This window comes from Macaca mulatta, chromosome 4 (assembly GCF_049350105.2).
Source record: "Macaca mulatta isolate MMU2019108-1 chromosome 4, T2T-MMU8v2.0, whole genome shotgun sequence".
Lineage (NCBI taxonomy): Eukaryota > Metazoa > Chordata > Mammalia > Primates > Cercopithecidae > Macaca > Macaca mulatta.
The window spans coordinates 97014016-97039436 of record NC_133409.1 but is presented as its reverse complement, the minus strand read 5'-3'; the positions used below and the strand labels follow the sequence as shown (position 1 = coordinate 97039436).

The following is a 25421-nucleotide window of genomic DNA, read 5'->3' as shown; positions in this document are numbered from 1 at the left end:
TTTTTATAGGGATTGCACTGAATATGCAGATTGCTTTGGAAAGTATGGTCATTTTAATGATATTAATTATTCCAATCCATGGGCATGGAGGTCTTTCTATTTGTTTGTGTCCCATTCAATTTCTTTCATCATTGTTCTAGTTTTCCTTGTAAAGATCGTTCACTTTCTTGGTTAAATTTATTCTTGGGTATTTTACCCTTTTTGAAGCTATTATAAATGGGATTGCCTTCTTGATTTTTTTCTCATCTAGTTCAGTATCAGCATACAGAAACACTGATTTCTGTATGTTGTTTTCTCTTTTTTGTTTCTTTCAAAGCCAGGGTCTCACTCTTTTGCCCAAGTTGAAGTGCAGTGGCTCAATCATGGTTCACCACAGCCTGGAACACCTGGGTACAAGTGATCCTCCCACTTCAGCCTCCTGTGTAGCTGGAACTAGAAGAACGCACCATTGTGCCTGGACAACTTTTACATTTTTAAAAAGTATTTTGTAGAGATGGGGTCTTGCTTTGGGGTTCAGTCTGTTCTTGAACTCTTAGCCTCAAGCAATCCTCTCACCTCAGCCTCCCAAAGCGCTCTGACTACAGGGGTGTGACCTGCTGCCAGTCTGTATGTTGATTCTGTATCCTGCAACTTTACTGAATTTCTCATCAGATCTGTTTTCTGGTGGAGTCATTACGTTTTTCTAGATTTAAGATTATATCATCAGCAATGAGGGACAATTTGACTTCTTTTCCAATTTGGATGCCTTTTATTTCTTTCTCTTGCCTGACTGCTCTAGATAGTACTTCCAGTACCATGATGAATAAGTGGACATCCTCGTCTCATTCTAATTCTCTGGGAAAAAGTTGAAAGCTTTTCCCCAATCAGTATGATGTTAGCTGTAGGCTTGTCATATATGGCCTTTATTATGTTGACGTATATTCCCTCTATGCCTAGTTTGTTGAGAGTTTTTATCATGAAGGGATGTTGGTTCTTATCAAATGCTTTGTCTGACTCTATTGAGATGATCGCATGGTGTTTGTCCTTCATTCTACTGATGTAATGTATCACATTTATTGATTTGCGTATGCTGAACCATCATTGCATCAGAGATACTGGCCTGTTTTCTCTTTTTGTTGTGGTTTTGGTATAAATATAATGCTAGCTTTAAAGAATTAGCTAGAATTCCCTCCTCTTCAATTTTTTGAGGATTATTTGAGGATTGGTGTTAGTTCTTCCTTAAAAGTTTGGTAGAATTTGGTGGTGAAGCCATCTGACCCTGGACTTTTTGTTGGGAAATGTTTTATTACTGATTAAATCTCCCTACCTGTTATTGGTCTGCTCAGCTTTTCTATTTCTTCCTGATTCAATCTTGGTAGGTTGTATATATCTAGGAACTTATCCACTTCTGCCAGGTTTTCCAGTTAGTGTATAGTTGTTCATAATAGTCTCTGATGGGCCGGGCACAGTGGCTCACACCTGTAATCCCAACACTTTAGGAGGCCGAGGCAGGCAGATTACCTGAGGTTGGGAGTTCAAGACCAGCCTGACCACCATGGAGAAACCCTGTCTCAAGTACAAAATACAAAAAATTAGCCAGGCACAGTGGCGCATGCCTGTAATCTCAGCTAATCAGGAGGCTGAGGTAGGAGAATCTCTTGAACCTGGGAGGCAGAGGTTGCAGTGAACTGAGATCCCACCATTGTACTCCAGCCTGGGCAACAAGAGCAAAACTCCATCTCAAAAAAAAAAAAAAAGTATCTGATGATCTTTTGTATTTCTGTGGTATCAACTGTAATATTATCTTTCTCATTTCTGATTTAGTTTACTTGAGTCTTCTCTCATTTTTCTTGGTTGGTCTAGGAAGGGATTTATTGATTTGGTTTATCCTTTCAAAAAAACCAACTTTTCATTTTGTTGATTCTTTGTATTTTTTTTTTTAGTGTCTATTTTGCTTAGTTCTGCTCTGATCTTTATTATGTCTTTCCTTCTACTGATTTTTGGTTTGTTCTTGCTTTTCTAGTTCCTTGTGGTGTATCATTATGTATCTGAATCCTTCTACCTTTTTGATGTAGGCACTTATGCTATGAACTTCCTTCTTAGCACTGCTTTTGTTATACTTCTTCGGTTTTGGTATGTCGTGTTTCAATTTTCATGTGTTTCAAGAGGTTTATTTCCACCTTAATTTCTTCCTTAACGAAATGGTCATTCGGGAGCATGTTGTTTGATTTCCATGTATTTGTACAATTTCCAAAGTCCCTTATTATTGACTTCTAGCTTTGCTACCATTGTGGTCTGAGAAGGTATGCGATATGATTTTGACTTTTTTATTTGTTAAGGCTTGTTTTATGTCCTAACATATGGTCTATCCTAGAGAATGTTCCATTTCTTCATGAGAAAAATGGGTATTCTGTGGCTACTGGATGAAATGTTCTGTCAATGTCTGTTAGGTCCATTTAGTCCAACGTTTGTTAATTTTCTGTCTAGACGATCTGTCTAACGATGACAGTGGGGTGTTGAAGTCTCCAACTACTATTGTATGGGAGACTATATCTCCCTTTAGATCTAATAATATTTGCTTTATATATCTAGGTACTCTGATGTTGAGTGCATATATGTTTAGAATTGTTATATCCTCTTGCTAAACTGATCCTTTTATCATTATATAATGACCTTATCTCCTTTTACTGTTTTTGGCTTAAAGTCTGCTTTATGTGATATAAGTTTAGCTACTCCTGCTCACCTTTGGTTTTCATTTGCATGGAATACTTTTTACACCCCTTTACTTTCAGTTTATGTGTGTCTTTACAGTTGAGATGAGTTTCTTGTAGGCAGCATATGGATAGGTCATGTTTCTATATCCATTCAGCCAGTTTACATCTTTTAAAGGGAAAGTGTAATCCACTTACATTCAAGGTTATTATTAATATGTTAAGGCTTATTCCTGTCATTTTATTAATTTATTTCTGGTTGTTTATTTCTGGTTGCATATCCTTTGTCCTTTCTTTCTCTCTTATTGTTTTATCTTTGCGGTTTGGTGGTATTGTGTAGTAGTAACATTTGAGGTTTTCCCCTTCATTGTTGATGTGTTTGCTCTGTCAGTGGTTTTTATTTATATTTTTGTGTTTTCATGATGATAGTTACTAGTCTTTCAATTTCAGGTACAGGACTCTCTAAAGCATTTCTTACAGGACCAGTCTAGTGGTAGTGAATTCCCTCAGCTTCTGCTTGTCTGGGAAAGACTTTATTTCTCCTTCATTTATGAAGAAAAAATAACTTTGCTGGGTATGGTATCCTTGGGTGGTAGGCATTTTCTTTCAGAACTTTGAATATATCCTCTGCTCTCTCCTGGTCTGTAAGGATTTTGCTGTGAAGTCCACTATTAGTCTAATGGGGGCTCTCTTATAAATGACTAGACACTCTTAATGTTTTTTGCATTTTCTCTTTGACTTTTGACAGTTTGATTATAATGTCTTGTGGAGAAGAACTTTTTAGATGTTATCTTTTGGGGATCTTTGATCCTCCTGGATGTCTAAACCTCTTGTTAAACTTAGAAAGTTTTCATCTATTATTTCATTAAATAGGTTTTCTAACCCTTTTGTTTTCTCTTCATCTTCTGGAACACCAAAATTTGAATATCTGGTCACTTTCTGGTGTCATATATCTCATGAAGGCTTTGCTCATTCTATTTTAGCCTTTTATCTTTATTTTTGTCTGACTGGGTTATTTCCAAAGACCTGTCTTTAAGTTCTGAGATTATTTCTTCTGCTTGATCTAGTCTATTATTGAAGCTTTCATTCTATTTTCTATTTCATTCAATAAATTCTTCAGTTCCTGAATGTGTTTGGATTTCTGATATCTATCTACGGTAAACTTCTCATTCATACCCTGAATCGTTTTTCTGATTTGTACTGCTTTTCAGTATTCTGTATTGCTTTTCAATATTCTCTTCTTTCTTACACAGAGCTTCCTTAGTATCAAAATTTTGAATTATCTGTCCACCACTTCATGAAGTTTTTTTATTATGCTGCTGACGGATTATGAATTTTTTATCTGCTGCTGAAGGATTATTGTGTTCCTTTGGAGGTGCCATATTTCTTGTTCTTTCATGTTTCCCATGTCCTTACATTGACATCTGCACATCTGATGTAACACGTGCTTCTCCTTTTTTTTTTTTTGAGACATGGTCTCACTATCGCCCAGGCTACAGTGAATGATCATGGCTCACTACAGCCTCAACCTCCTGGGTTCAAGTGGTCCTCCCACCTCAGCCTCCCAAGTAGCTGGGACTACAGGCACACACCACCATGCCCGGCTAATTTTTAACATTTTGTAGAGACAGGGTCTCCCTATGCTGCCCACACTGGTCTCAAACTCCTGGCCTGAAGCGATCCTCCTGCCTCAGTCTCCGAAAGTGCTGAGATTACAGGCATGAGCCACCATCCCAGCCCCAGTTTTTCTTTTTTTTTGAGATAGAGTCTCGCTCTATTGCCTGGGTTTGAGTGCATTGGTGTGATCTCAGCTCACTGCAACCTCTGTCTGCTTCCCAGGTTTGAGCGATTCTTGTGCCTCAGCCTCCTGAGTATGCTGGAATTACAAGTGCACACCAAAATGCCTGGCTAATTTTTGTATTTTTAGTAGAGACAGGGTTTTGCCATGTTGGCCAGGCTAGTCTCAAACACTTATCCTCAAGTGATCCACCTGCCTCAGCATCCCAAAGTGTTGGGATTACAGTCATGAGCCCAGCCCCAGTCCCAATTTTTGGAATTAGTTTTTGTAGGGAAGGACTTTTTCCTGAAGATATATTTGTGGTGTTGCTTGGGTAGAGCACTTTGGCTATGATTGTGGATGCATGCAGTAGTGTAGTCTCTGTATGGTTTCTTCAGCTGTAAACAGAGTCAGTTTCCTTGGTAGCTTAGGGTATGGTTGTTAGTGAAGGCTATAGTAAGTTTTGCTGGGGGCCGGGACGTCAGGTGGGCATTCTCTTAAATGGAAAAACTACACGTGGAGAACAGATTAGCAGCTGCCAGAGTACAGGGACAGGGGTGAGGAGAGAGTCTGGCTATAAAGAGGTAGCATGAGGGAATTCCTTTGTGGAGATGCAGCAGTTCTATAACCACCACCATGAATTTACAGATGAGATCAAACTGTCCTGAACTACACACACACACACAAATGCATATACAAAGTAAGTAAGATCAGAAATCAGTTAGCAGTACTGTATCAATGTCAATTTCCTGCTTTTGATATTGTACTACAATTATATAAAATGACACCATTGTGAGAAGCTGGGAGAAGGGTTCACAGAATTCCATGTACAATTACTGCAACTTCCCTTGAGTCTATTAATTATTTTAATTAATAAGATTTTTTTAAAAGTCACCTGAAGAATAAGAGTGAACAAAGTATATTAAATCAGTGACAAAAAGAAGTTTTGTTTCTTACCTTTAGGCTCTTTAGGTAATTTGAGAGCATGCTGGGATGGAACCGATTTTCTTCAGCAACTTGACTATCATATCTTGGTCCTAACATTGTCTTCAGAGGTAAGAATCTTCCTAAACAACAAAGATAGGTAATAATTTCCATTAAAGGAAATGTTTCAGATTAAATTTCTATAATTAACAATTCTCGAATATCACCTTCTTAAAACTTTTTTTTTTTTTTTTTTTTGAGACCAAGTGTCATTCTGTCCCCCAGGATAGAGTGCAATGGTGCAATCTCGGCTCACTGAAACCTCTGCCTCCCGAGTTCAAGTGATTATCTTGCTTCAGCCTCCCAAGTAGCTGGGATTACAGGTGTGTACCACCCAAGCCCGGCTAATTTTTGTGTTTTTAGTAGAGACAGGGTTTCACCATGTTGCCCAGGCTGGTCTCGAACTACTGGGCTCAAGCAATCCACCTGCCTTGGCCTCCCAAAGTGCTGGAATTACAGGCGTGAGCCACCACATCCAGCCTCTTAAAACATTTTAAATGGAAAAGCAATCTAAAAATGCAAGTGTTCATGAAGTACTCTCAATTTAAACTGTACTTTTAAAAGATACTACCCTATATCTTTTAAGGACAAAAAAATTATTAAAATTGACAATCAAATATAACAGCAAAAGAAAAATTACCAGTGAATAGAACTTCCATTAAAACTCTAAGTTCTATACCACTACATTAAAAGTTATTAATTTAAAACCCTTAAAAATATAAGCAATCTTCCTGCCTAAGCCTCCCAAGTAGCTGGGACTGCAGGTGCATGCCACCATACCCAGCTAATTTTTTTGCTGGGGGAAGCAGGTTGACAGGGTCTCACTATGTTGTCCAGGCTAGTCTCAAACTCCTGGGCTCAAGCAATCCACCCACCTCAGCCTCCCAAAGTGCTGGGATTACATGCCCTATGCGGTTTTTATTATCAGGTTGGAACTTTCTCCAATCTGATACTAAAAGGTTGTAGACCTTATTCTATATCTCAGGATAAAGATCATGCTAGAACATGACATCATTCTGAGAGAATGCTAACCAAAATCTTCCTTCAAACAACTATTAGTGGTTATTTCAGCTAGAAAGACTGATTTTTTTTTTTACCTTTTTTCCTGAATGACAGTATAGCATAGAGGAAGTCACTTCATATAACCAATTTTTTAAAAACGTATTTTAACTGATCTATGTATATGTATTACTTTTTGAGACAGAGTGCCACTCTGTTGCCCAGGCTGGAGTGCAGTGGCGTGATGTCAGCCCCTGCAGCCTCAACCTCCTGGGCTTAGGCGATCCTTCCACCTTAGCAACCCCAGTAGCTGGGACTACAGGCGCACACCACCACACTCAGCTAATTGTTTGTATTTTTTGTAGAGATGAGGTTTCATCATGTTGCCCAGGCTGGTCTCCAACTCCTAAACTCAAGCAATTCGCCCACCTCGGCCTCCCAAAATGCTGGGATTATAGGCGTGAGCCACTGAGCCTGGCCTTATATTCCAAACACAATAAAAACAATATTATCTACCTAAGTGAAGTCTTAATATTTGTCCAAAGACTTTAAACTAGATTTCATGAAAAAAAATAATTTTTTAAGATTTTGTTTTCTGCAAAATCAAAACCACCCATAACCTTCACGTTGCTAAATCAAATGGTAAACTCTCAGTTCTCACCTTAAGTTCTCAGCAACATAAGAAAAACTGATCACTTTTTGATGAAAGAGGGAATTCCTGAACCATTTTTTCATGTGACTTCTAGAATACTATTATATCCTCCTGGTTTTCCTTCTAGCTCTCTGGCCTCTCCTTCTCAGTCATCTTTAGTGGCTCCCCCTCATCACCCTGACTCCTCTATGTTTTGTCTCAGGACTCAATCCTTGGATCTCTTTTATATTTTCATTCACTCCCTTGGTGTCTCATCTAGTCTCATGGCTTTAAAAGTCATCAATGTGCTAATGACTTACAAATTTATATCTCCAGCTCAAATCACTCCCTTAACTCTAGATGGATATCAACTGCCTACTGAGCCTCTACTTTACGCCTAACAGATGTCTCAGATTTGATATCCAAATCTCATCTCTTAATATTCAAACTCTAAAACCTGCTCCTTTCATGCTCTTCCCTATCTCAGCAAATAGTAACATCATTCTTTTAGCAGCCCAAGACCAAAACCTTTTAGGTTATCCTTGACTATTCTCCTTTTCTCACACCTGACATCCAATCCATCAGCAAATCCTGCAGCTCCACCTTCAAAATACATCCAAAATCTGACCACTTCTCACCACCTCCACCATCATCTGAGTTAGGTTTCTTTTACTTCATTTAGTTTAACAGATATATAGTGGGTATCTACTATGTACCAGGCATTGTTATAGGCACATGGATTACATTAGTGAAAAGGAAAAAAACAAACAAACAAAAACCAGAAAAACCCTGCTGCCCTCATAGTGTTTATATTCTATTGGGAAAATATAAACCATAAACAATAAACATAAAAAATAAATAAGAAGATTCATCCCATCAGACTTTCTCTCCCTCTTACTACTTACTTACTCTCAGAGGTCCAATCCTATTTCCATCAGCTCTTTCAGGGTTCCCTTTCCTTCTTATCCAACATCAGAGTCCACAGTAGATCATCATAATTAGTCCTCTGTAAATACCCTTAACCTCCTTGCGCTGCCCCCATTACCCAGTCACACTCACCTGAGAAAAATCCAGACCTCAATGAACCCAACCACCTAACTTCTTTGTGCCTACACATATGTAGCTGAGGCCTCCTAGAGCAAATCTCACAGCACAAAAGATGGGTGACACTATACTTCATAATCACCAATATTAAAGGCAGTCCCCACACACCCCTATGCCTTATGATAAATATTTTACATTTTTTCCTCATTCCTAAAACATCCCCTTTTCAACTGACAACTTTAAGTTAGACTTCACTGAAAAGAAAAAAAAAAAAGGAGCCATAATAATTAAAGCTAATTGTGTATGTTTACCACATGCCAGACACTGTTTAAAATATTGTACATAATTCATTCATTTACTCCTAACAATAAGTATTGTTATTATTCCTCATTTTACAGATGAGGAGAACAAAGCAAGAGCGATTAAGCAACTTGCCGCATGTCACAGCACAAATAAATGGTAAAAACAGTGATTCAAATGAAGACTATGGATGTAGAGCCCATGAATGAAACTGCTATTCAACAATGCCTCTCCACCATTAGGCAGAAACTTGCCTTGTCTTTGCCGTTAATCTATAAACCTTTCTGTATCTGAGCCCATACTCCTCCTCCCATTAAAAATCCTCCCTTCTGCTCAAGATTTCCTTACCATCTTACCTTTCAAGGGCCATCAATCAACCCTTTCTTCTTCTCCCAACCCTCACCCCCAACATCTTCAGATCTCAGACATCTGCTGGCTCATTCCCATCATCATTTAAACAAGCCCTAAACTCTCCCTTATCCCCCAACTTATGCTTCATTTTTACTCCTCTTCATAACCAAACTTTTTAAAAAGTTTAATACACATACTCCTATCTTTACTTCATTACCTCCAATTCATTTACGTATACATGTGTCAGCAGAAGTGTAGACTTTACTTCTCTATAACTGTGCATAATTTAGCTTTTGAGCTCTCATTCAAGATAGCCCACAGTCAAATCAGGACTCTCCTCCTGGATGTGATTACATTCCTCAAAGGTAAAGACCCTGGCACTGGGGGAAAGGGGAGCAACTGCTATTTGTACACCATCTTTTTCCTCTCTTGCTTCCAGTAAACTGAACTGTATTGCATCTGGTCTTCGGGCATCATTAGTTTCCATCCCAGCGGCATCTGCTGATATGACTAAGGCCCATCCATAGCCTTGGTAGATGGGTTAATGAAGATAGTCCTACATCTTCCATGTTCCAGCCCCTGCCTCCTCCTCAGCCAGTTGGCTGATCATTCCTTTTGGCCACTCTATGCCCACTCTTTTGACCACTCTATCCGAAAGGTAGGAAAGGTAGCAATTAGCCTCTTAAACAGGTCTCAGAGCCATCTACACATATTCCTCAGCAATCCCCTACAACTCTCTAAGAGACTTGCAACAAAGTAGCTCATTAATCCACTCCAATCTGGCCTCTGATCCCACATTGCCACTGAAAATACTTGTCACAGTCACCAACAGATTTTACCAACTTTTCTGGTATCTTAACATTTCAGCAGCATTTCACGTATCCGGCAACTCCTTCCTTCTTGAAAATCTCTTCTGTCTTCCATGACACCCAACTCCTGTTAGTTTCAATCACCCACCTCACACCTCCCTCAATTTCTAGCTATTCGTCCTCAACTCCTTTGTTCCCTCTTTCTTCTTTAACCAACTTATAAATGTCAGGTTTCTAGGGGTTCCTTTGTGCACCTTCTCTACTCTCTCTACGGTCTCTGCCTGGGAGAAGTTTTATCTATTGCCATGGTAGAAATGACACTATCTGTTGGTCACATTCAATTTACTTTCTTCTTCCAGGACACAATGAAAGACTAGCTTTCTCAGTTTCTCTTGTAGTTGGGTGAGGGCCATGTTCTGGATTCTGGCCAACGGGATACGGGCCAAAGTTAACTATACGACTACCAAGGCTGGCCAAAAACCCCCTGAGAGATCACCCATGCTTGCTCCTCCACTTTCATGGCAACTTTAGAAGTCACATGTTTAAGATGACAGCATCACAAGATGGAAGGAGCCTAGCAAGTTGCTAATCACAGAAGAGTAGCCTGGGAAATACAACACATTCTGATATGAGCAAGAAATATAATTTGATTGGAACTCCTGAGTTTTGGGCAGTTGTTTATGAGAGGAACTAGTATTACAGGCATACTTTGCTTTACTGCACTTCACAGATACTGCATTTTTTAATAAATTGAAGGTCTGTGGCAACCTTTTGTCTATCAAGTCTAGCACCATAATTTATCCAACAGTATGTGCTCATTTTGTGTCTGTGCCACATTTTGTGGAACTAACTTCTACAACAGTTCAAGGTTTTTGATTATTATTATATTTGTTACAGTGATCTATGATCAGTGATCTCTGATGTTACAACTGTAATTGTTTTGGGGTGCCATGAATGACACCCATAAAATGGCAAGCTTAATAAATCAATGCTGTACATGTTTTCACTGCTCCACCAAGCAGCCATTCCCCGTCTCCCTCCCTCTCCTTAAGCCTCCCTATTTCCTGAGACACAATAATATTGAAATTAGGTCAATTAATAACCCTACAATGTCCTCTAAGTGTTCAAGTGCAATGAAGAATCATATGTCTCTCAATTAAATCAAAAACTAGAAATTATTAAGTTCAGTGAAGAAGGTACACTGAAAGCCCAGATACGCCAAAAGCTAGGCCTCTTGCACCAGTTAGCCAAGTTGTAAATGAAAAGGAAAAATTCGCAGAGGATGTTACAAGTGCTACTCCAGTGAACACACAAATGATAAGAAAGCGAAATAACCAGTCTTTTTTTTTTTTTTTAAGACGGAGTCTCGCTCTGTCACCAAGCTGGAGTCAGTGGCGCGACCTCGGCTCACTGCAACCTCCGTGTGCCTCCCAGGTTCAAGCGATTCTCCTGCCTCAGCCTCTTGAGTAGCTGGGACTACAGGTGCATGCCACCACGCCCAGCTAATTTTTTTGTATTTTTAGTAGAGACGGGGTTTTACCATATTCGCCAGGCTGGTCTCAAACTCCTGACCTCGTGATTCACATGCCTCAGCCTCCCAAAGTGCCAGGATTACAGGTGTAAGCCAACATGCCTGGCCGAAAGCAAAACAGTCTTATTGCTGATATGGAGAAAATTTCAGTGGTCTGAATAGATCAAACCAGCCACAACATTTCCACTTAAGCCAAAGCCTAATCCAGACCAAGGCAACAATTTCCTTCAATTCTACAAAGGCTGAGAGAGGTAAGGAAGCCGCAGAAGAAAAATCTGAAGCTAGCAGAGGTTGATTCATAAGGTTTAAGGAAAGAAGCCATCTCTCTAACATAAAAGTACAAGGTAAAGGGCTGTTATGGAAGCTGTAGAAAATTATCCAGAAGATATAGCTAAGATAATTGACGAACATGGCTACACTAAACAACAGAAAAACAGTCTTCTATCAGAAGAAAATGCCATCTAGGGCTTTCATAGCTAGACAGAAGACAATGCCTAGATTCAAAGCTTCAAACGACAGGCTGACTTTCTTGTCAGGAGCTGGTAACTTCAAGTTGAAGCCAGTGCTCATTTACCATTCTGAAAATACTAGGGCCCTTAAGGAAGTATGCTAAATCTACTCTGTCTGTGCTGTATCAATGAACAACAAGCCTGGATGACATCCCATCTGTTTACAGAATGTTTTACTGAATTTTCTGAAGCCCACTCTTGAGACTTACTGCTCAGAAAAAAAGATTCCTTCCAAAATATTACTGCTCACTGACTATGCACCTAGGCACCCAAGAGCTCTGATGGAAATGTACAGGGAGATTAATGTTGGTTCCATGCCTACTAACATAACAGCCCATGGATCAAGGGGTAGTTTCAGTTTTCAAGTCCTATATTATTTTTGTTTTTCTTCACAGAGTGGGTTCCCTAAAAAGGTCTTATTATTTAAGAAATACATTTCATAAGGTTATAACTGCCATATGTAGTAATTTCTCTGATGGATCAGGCAAAATAAATAAAAAATTTTCTGGAAAGGATTCACCATTCTAGATGCCATTAAGAATATTCATGATTCATAGAAGAAAGTCAAAATATCAACAACAGGAGTTTGAAATGTTTATTATAACCCTCATGGATGACTTTGAGGAGTTCAAGACTTCAGTGGAGTAACTGCAGATGTAGTGGAAATAGCAGAAGAACTAGAATTAGAAGTGCAGCCTGAAAGTTAGCCAGCCATAGTAGCACACACCTGTAGTCCCACCTACTCAGGAGACTGGGGTGGCAGAATCGCTTGAACCCAGGAGTTCGAGGCTGCAGTGAGCCAGGATCATGCCATTGCATTCCAGCCTGGAGGACACAGTGAGACCCTGTCTCAAAAAAATATAAATAAATGTTTGTTTGTTTGTTTGTTTGTTTGTTTTGAGACGGAGTCTTAGTGCGTCGCCCAGGCTGGAATACAATGGCACGACCTCGGCTCACTGCAACCTCCACCTCTCAGGTTCAAGCAATTCTCCTGCCTCAGCTTCATGAGTAGCTGGGTTTACAGGCGCCTGCCACCATGCCCAGCTAATTTTTATATTTTTAGTAGAGACGCAGTTTCACCATGTTGGCCAGGCTGGTTTCAAACTCCTGACCTCAGGTGATCTGCCTGCCTCGGCCTCCCAAAGTGCTGGGATTACAGATGTGAGCCACTGCGCCTGGCCAATACAAACATTTTTTAAAGCGGAGCCTGAAGATGTGACCAAATTGCTGCAATCTCATGATAAAACTTCAACAGATGAGGAGTTGCTTCTTACAAATGAGCAAAGTGGTTTCCTGATATGGAATCTGGCCCCAGTGAAGATGTGAATATTGCTGAAGTGACAATAAAGGATTTAGAATATTACATAAACTTAATTGATAAAGCAGCAGCAGGGTTGGGGAGAACTGACTCCAACCCCGAAGAAAGTTCTGCCATGGCTAAAGAAAGTTCTACCATGGCTAAAATGCTACAGAGAAATCTTTCATGAAGGGAAGAATCAATCTATGCAGCAAATTTCAGTGCTGTCTGATTTCAAAAACTTGCCACAGCCAAACAGATCCGTTGAAAGAAGCCACACAGCGCTGCAAATTCCATGAGACAGGCTAAAAACCATGAGCTCCCAAAGTGTGAAAGGGGGGAAAAACCTGCCTCTGAACACACATTCCCCACTGGGGAATCTGAAAATCCAGATCACAGGAGAAGGATTTAACTTTACCTACAGCTGAAATGAATTTAGGGAGCCGAGTGAAGTCTAAAAGTAGAAGCAGCCGCAGGCAGAGTCTTGTAGGCACTCCCAGTCTCCAGCTCAAGTCCAAGGAAGCCATTCCTGACTACATCTCACAGGGGCCCTCAGGGAAAGCAGACAGCAGAATTAGGGAGGGTCATGGGGGAAAAAAGCTTCCAAATGAAACTCATAATAATTCTGACTGGGCATGAATTTTCTTGAGCAGAATCCAGGGAATGAATGGGAACTGCTGCAGATATAAGCACAGAAGCTGCCCAGTGGGTACACAGGGAGGCACACAGGGAGGGACAGGGCCTGAAAGCCATGCTCGCTTTCTCAGTGGGGAAACTTACATTCAGAGGCAAGGTCTGAGGAGTGGGGGGGGTGCACCACAGAAGACCAGCCTCACCAACTGCATGGGAGCTGGGTGAAGTCTTTCATTACCAGCTATCCCCCACTTCCCTGGCAAACTATGTGACACAGCAGAGGCCGCCATAATCCTCTCTGGAACATAACCCCATTAGCCCAAGAACCACCCCCCATCTCCTAAAGTGGCTGCAGTAAGCCCCACCCAGGGAGAGTCTAAGCTCAGATCCACCTAACCCTTCCCCTACCTGATGGTATTCTCTACCTGCCCTGGTTGCTGAACACAAAAGACAGAAATTCTTGGGAGCTTTATGCCCCACCCATTGCCTGAGAAACCAGAATACTTACCCTGGCCAACTTAGGACAAACTTAGTCCCCCAACTAGCACCACAGCTAATGATCTCTTGAAAGCACCGCCTCCTGGCTGCAAGCCAACTAACTCAGGCCATTACAGCAACTCATGACAAAATAATCCTGCTCCCAGGAAAGATAAAATAACAGCTAATATACCACTGCCTGCAACAATCTGGCTAATCAGAGGTCCTGAGTCTGTCCACATGACAACTTCACTGCTAGCATAACCAGCATTCAAGAAAGACGGCACATTAAATATATCTACAACCAAGGACTCTCCCAGAGTCTACTTACTGCCCTGCCACCCTTACCAGAGTAGGAGCTGGTATCAATGGCTGGGACACCTGAAGATGGATTACATCACAGGACTCTGCAGACATTCTTCAGCACCAGCCCTGGGACCTGGTAGCTCCACAGTGTGACTAGAACCAGAAGAGCAATAACAATCACACCAATCCAGCTCTCAGGAAGCCCCAAACCCCATCCCTAGAAGAAGGGAGAGAGCACAACATGAAGGGATCAGCCTGTGGGACAAAAGAATCTGAACAGAGGCCTTGAGTTTCAGACCTTTCCACTGAAACAGACTACCCAAATGAGAAGGAATCAGAAAAGTGATTCTGGTAATATGACAAAACAGGGTTCTATAAAACCCCCAAATACCATACTAGCTCCCCAGCAATGGATCCAAACCAGGAAGAAATTTCTGAATTGCCAGATAAAGAATTCAGAAGATTGATTATTCAGCTACTCAAGGAGATACCAGAAAAAGGTGAAAACCAACTTAAAGAAATTTTTAAAAATACAAGATATGGATGAAAAATTCTCCAGAGAGAAACAGATATCATAAAGAAAAAACAATCACAAATTCTGGAAATGAAAGACACACTTAGAGAAATACAAAATACACTGGAAAATTTCAATAATAGACTAGAACAAGTAGAAGAAAGTACTTCAGAGCTCAAAGACAAGGCTTTCAAATTAACCCAATCATACAAAAACAAAGAAAAAAATCTTTTTAAATGAACAAAGCCTCCAAGAAATGTGGGATTATGTTAAACAGCCAACCCTAAGAATAACTGGTATTCCTGAGGAAGAAGAGAAATATAAAAGTTTGAAGAACTTATTTGAGGAAATAATTGAGGAAAACTTCCCTGGCCTTGCTAGAGATCTAGACACCCAAATACAAGAAGTTCAAATAACACCTAGGAAATTCATCACAAAGATCATGACCTAGGCACATAGTTATCAGGTTATCTAAAGTCAAGATGAAGGACAGAAACTTAAGAGCTGTGAGACAATAGCATCAGATAACCCATAAGGGAAAACCTAACCGATTAACAGCCGATTTCTCAGCAGAAACCTTACAAGCCAGAAGGGACTGATGTCCTATCTTTAGTTTCCTGAAACAATATAACTGTCAGCCAAGAATTTTGTATTCAGCAAAACTAGGCTTCATAAATGAAGGAGAGATAGTCTTTTTCAGATAAACAAATGCTTAGAGAATTGGCCACAAGAAATGAAAGACACACTACAAGAAATGCTAAAAGGAGTTCTAAACCTTGAAACAAAACCTCAAAATACACGAAAAGAGAACCTCCTTAAAGCATAAATTTCACAGGGCCTATAAAACTGTAACAGAATTTTTTTTAAAAAAAGTATTTAAGCAACAACTAGCAAGATGAATAGAACAGTACTTTACATCTCAATACTGCATTACATTGAATATAAATGGCCCAAATGCTCCTTTTAAAAGACACAGAATGGCAGAATGGATAACAACCCATGAACCAGGTATCTGCTGCCTTCAAGAAACTCACCTAATGCATAAAGACTCATATAAACTTAAGGTAAAGGGGTAGAAAAAGATATTCTACGCAAATGGAAATCCAACGTGTGCAGGAATAGCTATTCTAATGTCAGACAAAACAAACTTTAAAGGAATAACAGTTTAAAAGGACAGAGAAGGACATTATATAATGAAAAAAGGATTTGTCCAACAGGAAAATATCACAATCCTATATATGTGCCTAACCCTGGAGCTCCAAAATTTGTAAAACAATTATACTAGAGACCTAAGAAATTAAATACACAGCAACAAAAGAATAGTGGGGGACTTCAATACTCCAGTGACGGCACTAGACAGGTCATCAAGACAAAAGTCAACAAAGAAAGAATAGACTTAAACTATACCCTAGAACAAATGGACTTAACAGATATTTAGTCTCAATGAATTTAAGATAATTGAAATTCTATTTAATGTCCTCTCATACTACAGTGGAATAAAATTGAAAATTAACTCCAAAAGGAACCCTCAAAACTACACAGATACAGGACCGGGCATGGTGGCTCACGCCTGTAATCCCAGTACTTTGGGAGGCCGAGGCGGGTGGATCACCTGAGGTCTGGAGTTCGAGACCAGCCTGGCCAACATGATGAAACCCCACCTCTACTGAAAATACAAAAATTAGCTGGGCGTGGTGGCACATGCCTATAATCCCAGCTACTCAGGAGGCTGAGGCAGGAGAATTGTTTGAACCTGGGAGGCAGGGGTTGCAATGAGCCAAGATTGCGCCATTGCACTCTAGACTGGGCGAAAGAGCAAGACTCCATCTCAAAAAAAAACAAATAAATAAAAATAAATAAAATTTAAAAAATTAAAACTATACAAATACATGGAAATTAAAATTTCTGCTCTTGAATAATCTTTGGTCAACAATGAAATAAAGATGGAAATTTAAAAATTTTTTGAACTGAATGATAACAGTGACACAACCTATCAAAACCTCTGAGACACAGCAAAAGCAGTACTAAGAGGAAAGTTCATAGCATTAAATACCTACATTGCCAGGCATGGTGCACTGCTCATGCCTGTAATCCTAGTACTTGGGAGGCCAAGGCAGGCAAATCACAAGGTCAGGAGTTCAAGACCAGCCTGGCTAACATGGTGAAATCCCATCTCTACTAAAAATACAAAAAAATAGCGAGGCGTGGTATCGGGCGCCTGTAATCCTAGCTACTCAGGCAGGAGAATCGCTTGAACCCAGGAGGCGGAGCTTGCAGTGAGCCGCGATCGCACCACTGCACTCCAGCCCAAGCTACAGAGTGAGACTCCATCTCAAAAAAAAAAAAAAAAAAAAAAAAAAAAACCTACACCAAAACATCTGAAAGAGCACAAACAGAATCTAAGGTCACACCTCAAGGAACTAAAAAAACAAGAATAAACTGAACCCAAACCGAGCAGAAGAAAAGAAGTAACAAACATTAGAGCAGAACTAAACTGTAACAAACAAACAAAAAAAAACCAAACATATACAAAAGATTAATGAAACAAAACACTGGTTCTGGGTGCGGCACAGTGGTTCATGTCTGCAATCCCAGCACTTTGGAAGGCCAAGGCAGGCAGATCATTTGAAGTCAGAAATTTGAGCCTGACCACCATGGTGAAATCCCATCTCTACTAAAAATACAATAAAATTAGCCAGGCATGGTTGGGGGGCACCTGTAGTCCCAGCTACTCAGGAGGCTAAGGCAGGAGAATCACTTGAACCTGGGAGGCAGAGGTTGCAGTGAGCCAAGATGTCATCACTGCACAGAGCGAGACTCTGTCTCAGAAAAAAAAAAAAAAAAAAAACTGGTTCTTTCAAAATATAAACACAATTGATAGACCATTAGCAAGACAAAGAAGATTCAAGTAAGTTCAATGAGAAACAAAACAGGACATATTACAACCGATACCACAAAAATATAAAAGATCATTCAATAGTACTATGAACACTTTATATGCACAAACTAGAAAATCTAGAGGAGATGGATAAATTCCTGGAAATATACAATCCCCCTGATTAAATCAGGAAGAAATAGAAACTCTGAACAGACTAATAACAAGTAGCAAAATTGAAACAGTAATAAAAAAAAACTGCCAATGAAAAAAGTCCAAGAAAACAAAAATTAATTAAATTAAATTTAAATTTAAAAATTTTAAGTCCAGGAACAGATGGATTCACAGCTGAATTCTACCAGACAGTCAAAGAATTGCTACCAATCTTACTGAAACTATTCCAAAAGACAGAGAAAGGGAATCCTCCCTAAATCATTCTATGAAGCCGGTATCACCCTAATATACCAAAAGCAGGAAAGGATATAACAATAAAGAAAACTAAAGACCAACATCCCTGATGAACATAGATGCAAAAATCCTCAACAAAATGCCAGCTAACTGAATCCAAAAGCATATCAAAAAGGTAATACACCATGACCAAGTGAGTTTCATACCAGAGATGCAGAGATGGTTTACCATACACAAGTCAATAACCATTGGCTGGGCATGGTGGCTCACTCCTGTAATCCCAGCACTTCGGGAGGCCAAGGTGGGTGAATCATTTGAGGTCAGGAGTTTAAGACCAGCCTGGCCAACATGGTGAAACCCCGCTTCTATTAAAAATACAAAAATTAGCCAGACGTGGTGGCAGGTAGTCCCAGATACTCAGGAGGCTGAGGCAAGAGAATCGCTTGAACCCAGGAGGCGGAGGTTGCAATGAGCTGAGATGCTGCCACCACACTCCAGACTGGGTGACAGAGCAAGATTCTTGTCTCAAAAATAAACAAATAAAATAAAAATAAATGTGATACATCACATGAACAGAATTAAAAATAAAAATCACATGATCTATCTCAATAGATACAGAAAAAGTATTTGACAAAATCCAGCATCGCTTCATGATTAAAACCTTCAGTAAAACTGGCACAGAAGGGACATACCTCAAAGTAATAAAGCCATACCTCAAGGTAATAAAAGCCATCTATGACAAACCCATGACCAACACTATACTGAATGGGGAAAAGTTTAAAGCATTCGCCCTGAGAACTGCAACAAGACAAGGATGGTACTTTCACCACTTCTATTGAACATAGTACTGAAAGTACTCATCAGAGCAATGAGAAAGAAATAAAAGGCATCCAAATTGGTAAGGTGGAAGTCACACTGTCAGCCTTCACTGATGATATGATTGTATACATAGGAAACCCTAAAAACTCATCCAAAAAGCTCCTAAATCTGATAAATGAATTCTTTAAAGTTTCAGGATACAAAATCAACCTACATAAATCAGTAGCACTGCTATGCACCAACAGTGGCCAAGCTGAGAATCAAATCAAGAACTCAATCCCTTTTACAACAGCTGCAAAAAAAAAAAAAATAGAATACTTAGGAATATACCTAACCAAGGAGGTTCTGAAAGATCTCTACAAGGAAAACTACAAAACACTACTGAAAGAAATCACAGATGACACAAACAAATGGAAACACATCCCATGCTCATGGATGGATATAATCAATACCGTGAAAATGAACATACTGCCAAAAGCAATCTATAGATTCAATGCAATTCCCATCAAAGTACCATCATCATTCTTCACAGAACCAGAAAAAGCAATCCTAAAATTCATATTGAACCCAAAAAGAGCCCAAATAGCCAAAGTAAACAAACCAAAAAGAACAAATGTGGAGGCATCACATTACCCAACTTCAAATTATACTACAAGACTACAGTAACCAAAACAGCATGGTACTGGTATAAAAATAGGCACACAGACCCATGGAACAGTATAGAGAACCCAGAAAGAAAGCCAAACATTTACAGCCAACTGATCTTCAACAAAGCAAACAAAAATATAAAGTGGGGAAAGGACACCCTATTCAACAAATGGTCCTGGGATAACTAACAAGCTATGTGTAGAAGAATGAAACTGGATCCTCATCTCTCACCTTATACAAAATCAACTGGAGATGGATCAACTCAAACCTAAGTAAGATCTGAAACCATAAAAATTCTAGAAGATAACATCAGAAAAAAACTCTTCTAGACATTGACTTAGGCAGAGTTCATGATCAAGAACCCAAAAGCAAATGCAACAAAAACAAAAATAAATAGATAGGACCTAATTAAACTAAAAAGCTTCTGCACAGCAAAAGAAATAATCAGCAGAGTAAACAGACAACCCCCAGAGTGGGAGAAAATCTTCGCAAACTATGCATCTGACAAAGAACTAATATCCAGAATCTACAAGGAACTCAAACAAATGAGTAAGAAAAAAATAAATAATCCCATCAAAAAGTGGGCAAAGGACATGAACAGACAAAAGAAGATAAACAGTTGGCCAACAAACATATGAAAAATGTTCAACATCACTACCAGGGAAATGCAAATTAAAACTACAGTGAGATACCACCTTAATCCTGCAAGAATGACCATTTTTCAGTCTATTATCAAATATCAAAAAATAACAGATGTTGGCATGAATGACTGCTGGTGGGAATGTAAATTAGTACAACTACTATGGAAAACAGTGTGGCGATTCCTTGAAGAACTAGAAGAACTACCATTTGATCCAGTAATCCCACTGCTGGGTATCTACCTAGAGAAAAATAAGTCATTATCTGAAAAAGCCACTTGCACAGGCATGTTTACAGCAGCACAATTTGCAATTGCAAAAATGTGGAACCAGCCTAAATGCCCAACAACCAATGAGTGGATAACAAAAATGTGGTATGTATATATACCATGGAATACTACTCAGCCATAAAAAGGAATGAAATAATGGCATTCACGGCAACCTAGATGGAGTTGGACCCCATTATTCTAAGTGAAGTAACTCAGGAATGGAAACCCAAATATCCTGTGTTCTCACTTGTAAGCGGGAGCTGCACTATGAGGATGCAAAGATGTAACAATGATATAATGAACTTTGGGGTCTCAGGGTGAAGTGTGGGAGGGAGGTGAGGGATAAAAGACTACTAAAGTGTACACTCCTTGGGTGACAGGTGCACCAAGATCTCAGAAATCACCACGAAGAACTTATCCATGTAACCAAGAACCAGCTGTTCCCCAAAAACTACTGAAATAAAATTAAAATGTTCTTAAAAAATATCTTTACTAAAGATCTCTATTTGAGCAATCAGGATCTTAGTATCGCCTCCAACCTGCTTCTCTCTCCATAAGCCCTAATAATATCAAATATCTCACTGCATAAGCCAGACATTTCAGACTAAATTTTGACCCTCTTTCCCTCATTCTAAATACAACATTAAGTTCCATCCATTTTCCCTTCTTAATATCTCTCAAATTAGCCTTCTACGCTTCATGTCTCACTTCTAAACCATCACTACTGTCTTTCACCTGGGCTACAAGTTCCTAATCAGTCTATTTCCATTCCTCTCTCCATCAATTCATTAAACACAGAAAAGTCAAAGTAAGCTTTTAACCTGGATTCAAATAATCTCATCTTGATGCTGAAAAAAACTGCAATTGTATACCAGTGAAAATTTAAAGCATATGAATATTAAGATACCTTATCACACCCTACTTGCCTTATGATCAGGCTATTCTCCAACCTCATAACCTCACTTATATCTTCCAGAACAAAAACACTTTTTCAGTCTATTATCTCTCCCATCATCATCCTACATCATCCTATCCTAACAGAAACTTTCCAAAAACACCCCCTGCCAACTATTTATCTAGAAAACTTCTATTTACTCAAGATAATTCATGTACGACCTCCTCTGGGAAGTCTCACCTGATCTCCTTCCTTCCCATCTCTTCTTCCTCAACCTCAGGGAATTAGGTTTATTACCTCTGATTCCCATCGTATACTACAATAGTCTTTGCTACATTTTTTACAACAGAACTGTGCTTAAAATGGATGGTTTGCTACTCCCATGAGACTATGCTTTTTAAGGGTAATATATCTTAGCCATCTCCCTAGCACCCAGGACTAGCACAAAGTAGACATTTAAATATCTGCTAAATAAAATGACTTCAAAATCACCATCACTATCACCATCACACTATCCCCAGTACCTGGGACCACAAGTATGTGCCAATGCACCTGGCTGTGTCTCATATTTACATTCCCACAGTTCCTAGTAAGCTCTTTACATAGCAGGTATGAAATAATTTTATGTTGAATGATATACCTTTAAGAAACTAGGGAGGGCTGGGTGCGGTAGCTCATGCCTGTAATGCCAACACTTTGGGAGGCCGAGGCAGGTGGATCACCTGAGGTCAGCAGTTGGAGACCAGCGTGGCCAACATGGTGAAACCCCATCTCTACTAAAAATACAAAAATTAGCTGGGCACGGTGGTGCACAGCTGTAGTCCCAGCTACTCAGGAGACTGAGGCAGAAGAATAGCCTGAACCTGGGAGGAAAAGGTTGCAATGAACCAAGATCTCGCCACTGCACTCCAGCCTGGGTGACAGAGCAAGACCCTGTCTCAAAAAAAAAAGGAAAAAAAAGGAAAAAGGGAAAGAAATTATAAGTTTGTTTTCTTCCAAGTATTCACCTGAAATCTATTAACTCAGAAGGAGGAAAAAACAATTCTCCAGAAAATAAAGCTTGGCCCTGTCTCCAAGAGCTCTCTCTCATTGCAAGTCTGGTTTCATTAGAGAAGGTGACTTCACAGGAGAACATATTATATGTAGTTAGTACCATTTTCTTTCTGATTCAGGAAAATTATGAACTTCTAGTACTAGTAAAGTGAATCCTAATATTTGCAACATATAAGTTTGAACTGCCATAACATTTTCCTCAATATGCAAAATATCAAAGAAATTACTGTGATGGTTAATACTGAGTGTCAACTTGATTGAATTGAAGGATGCAAAGTATTGATTCTGGGTGTAGGGGGCGTTGCCAAAGGAGATTAACATTTGAGTCAGTGGGCTGGGAAAGGCAAACCCACCCTTAATCTGGGTGGGCACTATCTAATCAGCTGTCAGCACAGCTAGAATATAAAGCAGGCAGAAAAAAAATGTGAAAAGACTTGACTGGCCTAGCCTCCCAGCCTACATCTTTGTCCTGTACAGGATGCTTCCTGCCCTCAAACACTGGATTCCAAGTTCTTCAGTTTTGGGACTCAGACTGGCTCTCCTTGCTCCTCAGTTTGCTGACAACCTATTGTGGGACCTTGTGATTGTGTGAGTTAATAGTTAATAAACTCCCCTTTACGTGTGTGTGTATATATATATCCTATTAGTTCTGTCCCTGTAGAGAACCCTTACTAATAAATTACACGATTAAGTACAAATTACTTTTTTTTGAGATGGAGTTTCACTCTGTCACCCAGGCTGGAGTGCAGTGGTGCAGTCTCGGCTCACTGCAACCACCGCCTCCCGGGTTCAAGTGATTCCCCTGCCTCAGTCTCCCGAGTAGCTGGGATTACAGGCACACACCACCACGCCATCATAGCTTTTTGGCTATTCATATATCTTATTTTGTGAAGTGTCCAAATTTTTTGCGAGTTTTTAAGTCCTTTGAATTTATTCTGTATAATACATTGATGGTGGGGCTATCAAGTGTTACCGCTTTGGAAAACAGGTTGGCAGTTTCTTAAAATTCTTAAAACATACACCTATTATATGATGCAGCCATTCCTCTCCTAGAGATTTACACAAAAGGAATGAAAGTATATGTCCATACAATGACTTGTACATAAATGTTCACAGCAGGTTTATTTGTAATAGCTAAAAACTGGAAACAACCCAAATGACCATCAATAGATGAAGAGGTAAACAAATTGTGGTATACCCAGAACAATGGACTACTACACTGCAATAAAAAAGGAATAAACTATTGATACATGCATAATCTGGATGAGTATCAAAATAATTATGCTTAGTGAAAAAAGCCACACACACTTCCTTCCACCCCAAGCAGAGTACTCACTATATGTTTCCAATTATTTAAAAATTTCTAGAAAATGCAAACTATAATTACAGAAAGCAGATCAGCAGTTGCCAGGCAAAGAGATTTAAAAAGGGACAGGAGGAAACTTTGAGGGGTGATGGTTTCATGGTTGTTTCCTAGGAAAGAGATGTATTTGTGTATATATAGTCAAAATTTATCAAACTGTACACTTTAAAGCCTATTGTATTCAAGCTCAATAAAGATAAAAAAACTACAAGAAAAATGATTTAAAGAAACAAAAACCAGACCAAGCAGGGTGGCTCTCGCCTATAATCCCAACACTTTGGGAGGCCGAAGTGGGAGCATCGCTTGAGTCCACGAGTTCAAGAGCAGCCTCGGCAACATAGTGAAACTGTCTCCACAAGAAATAAACAAAAAAATTATGGCTGGGCGTGCTGGCTCACGGCTGTAATCCCAGCACTTTGGGAAGCCGAGGCGGGCGGATCACTTGAGGACAGGAGTTGGAGACCGGCCTGGCCAACATGGTGAAACCCCGTCTCTACTAAAAACACAAAAATTAGCCAGGTGTTGTGGCACGCACCTGTAATCCCACCTACTTGGAAGGCTAAGGCAGGGAGCCGAGATCACGCCACTGCATTCCAGCCCGGGCGGCAGAGAGAGACTATGTCTCAAATATATATATTATAAATGTGTATATATATATTAAATAAACAAAAAAAGTAGCCGGGTGCGATGGCAGGAGCCTGTAGTCCCGGCTACTTGGGAGGCTGAGGTGGGAGGATCGCCAGCCTCAGCGAGAGACCCTGTTTCACAAAAAAAAATAAAAACAAAAAACTAACAAAAACACCCTCCAGATTCCCAGTCTCAATGTGACCCCATTTCACCGCTGGGAACCGCCCCTTCCCTCCTTATCCTCCTCCATCTCAAGACTGACACTCATCCCTTCTAATTCGAGGGGAAGGTTGAACCCTAAAAGGTTCACAAACTACTAAGACTCAAAGTACGCCCACTGTATTCCTGGATCCTCACCTCCTGCCACCAACCTACTGTCTACCTTCACATTCGCACAGTTAGCCTGGCAGGAATAGTGACAAGTGCCCCCCATCCGCCGACCATCCCCTCCCGTTCATGTTCCCAAACATTCGTCCACGAAGCGTAATCAGATGGAGCATATCCCACTCCTGAAATACCACTAACGGGCACAGAACCACCAAAAGCTGAGCTCCTCAGTCGGCCCACCCCCGGGCACGCTGGAGTGTGGGGATTCGAATACCCCCCAGTCCAGGTTACCTGCCACCGGCTGGCCGCGCCGGGGACAGTTCAGCCACCGCGGCGGGATCTTGTTGTGAGCCATGTCTTGGGGGCTGCGCAGAGCTGCCCTCCCTCACCAACGTTCGCCGCGCCTTTGCAGCCGCCTCCCCGTGGTCCGGTGCGCACCGGGGTCCGAGACACCCGAATCGCAGCAGTAATCCGAATTCCAGCCGCTCAAATCCGGGTAACGTCAGGGGCAGCGCGCCACTTTCATTCAGGATCAACTCCACCGCTCCAGGCGAACCCACAATGCACTGCAACTTCCGCCCCCGAAGGCCCCGCCCCCTTCTTTCCGAGGTCAGAGGGAAAGAAGAGGAAGCTCTGCGGAAGGATAG

At 40.3% G+C, this 25421-nt stretch overlaps 1 protein-coding gene across 3 annotated transcripts in view; it reads right to left on the bottom strand.

Annotated features, from left to right (window-relative positions):
• Nucleotides 1-25339, bottom strand: part of RNGTT (RNA guanylyltransferase and 5'-phosphatase) — a 334659-nt gene extending 309320 nt beyond the window's left edge. For 2 of the 3 annotated variants that reach the window (XM_028847363.2, XM_028847364.2), the window contains exons 1-2: nt 25066-25339; nt 5425-5534 (exon numbers count right to left, since the gene is read on the bottom strand). In XM_028847363.2, coding sequence (XP_028703196.1) covers nt 5425-5534; nt 25066-25129 — 174 coding nt within the window. In that variant the 5' untranslated portion in view covers nt 25130-25339. Of the gene's footprint in view, nt 1-5424; nt 5535-14380; nt 14487-25065 lie in introns of those variants that run through there. The other variant, XM_028847366.2, reaches the window with a different exon arrangement.
• Between the last annotated feature and the right edge of the window lie 82 nt (nt 25340-25421).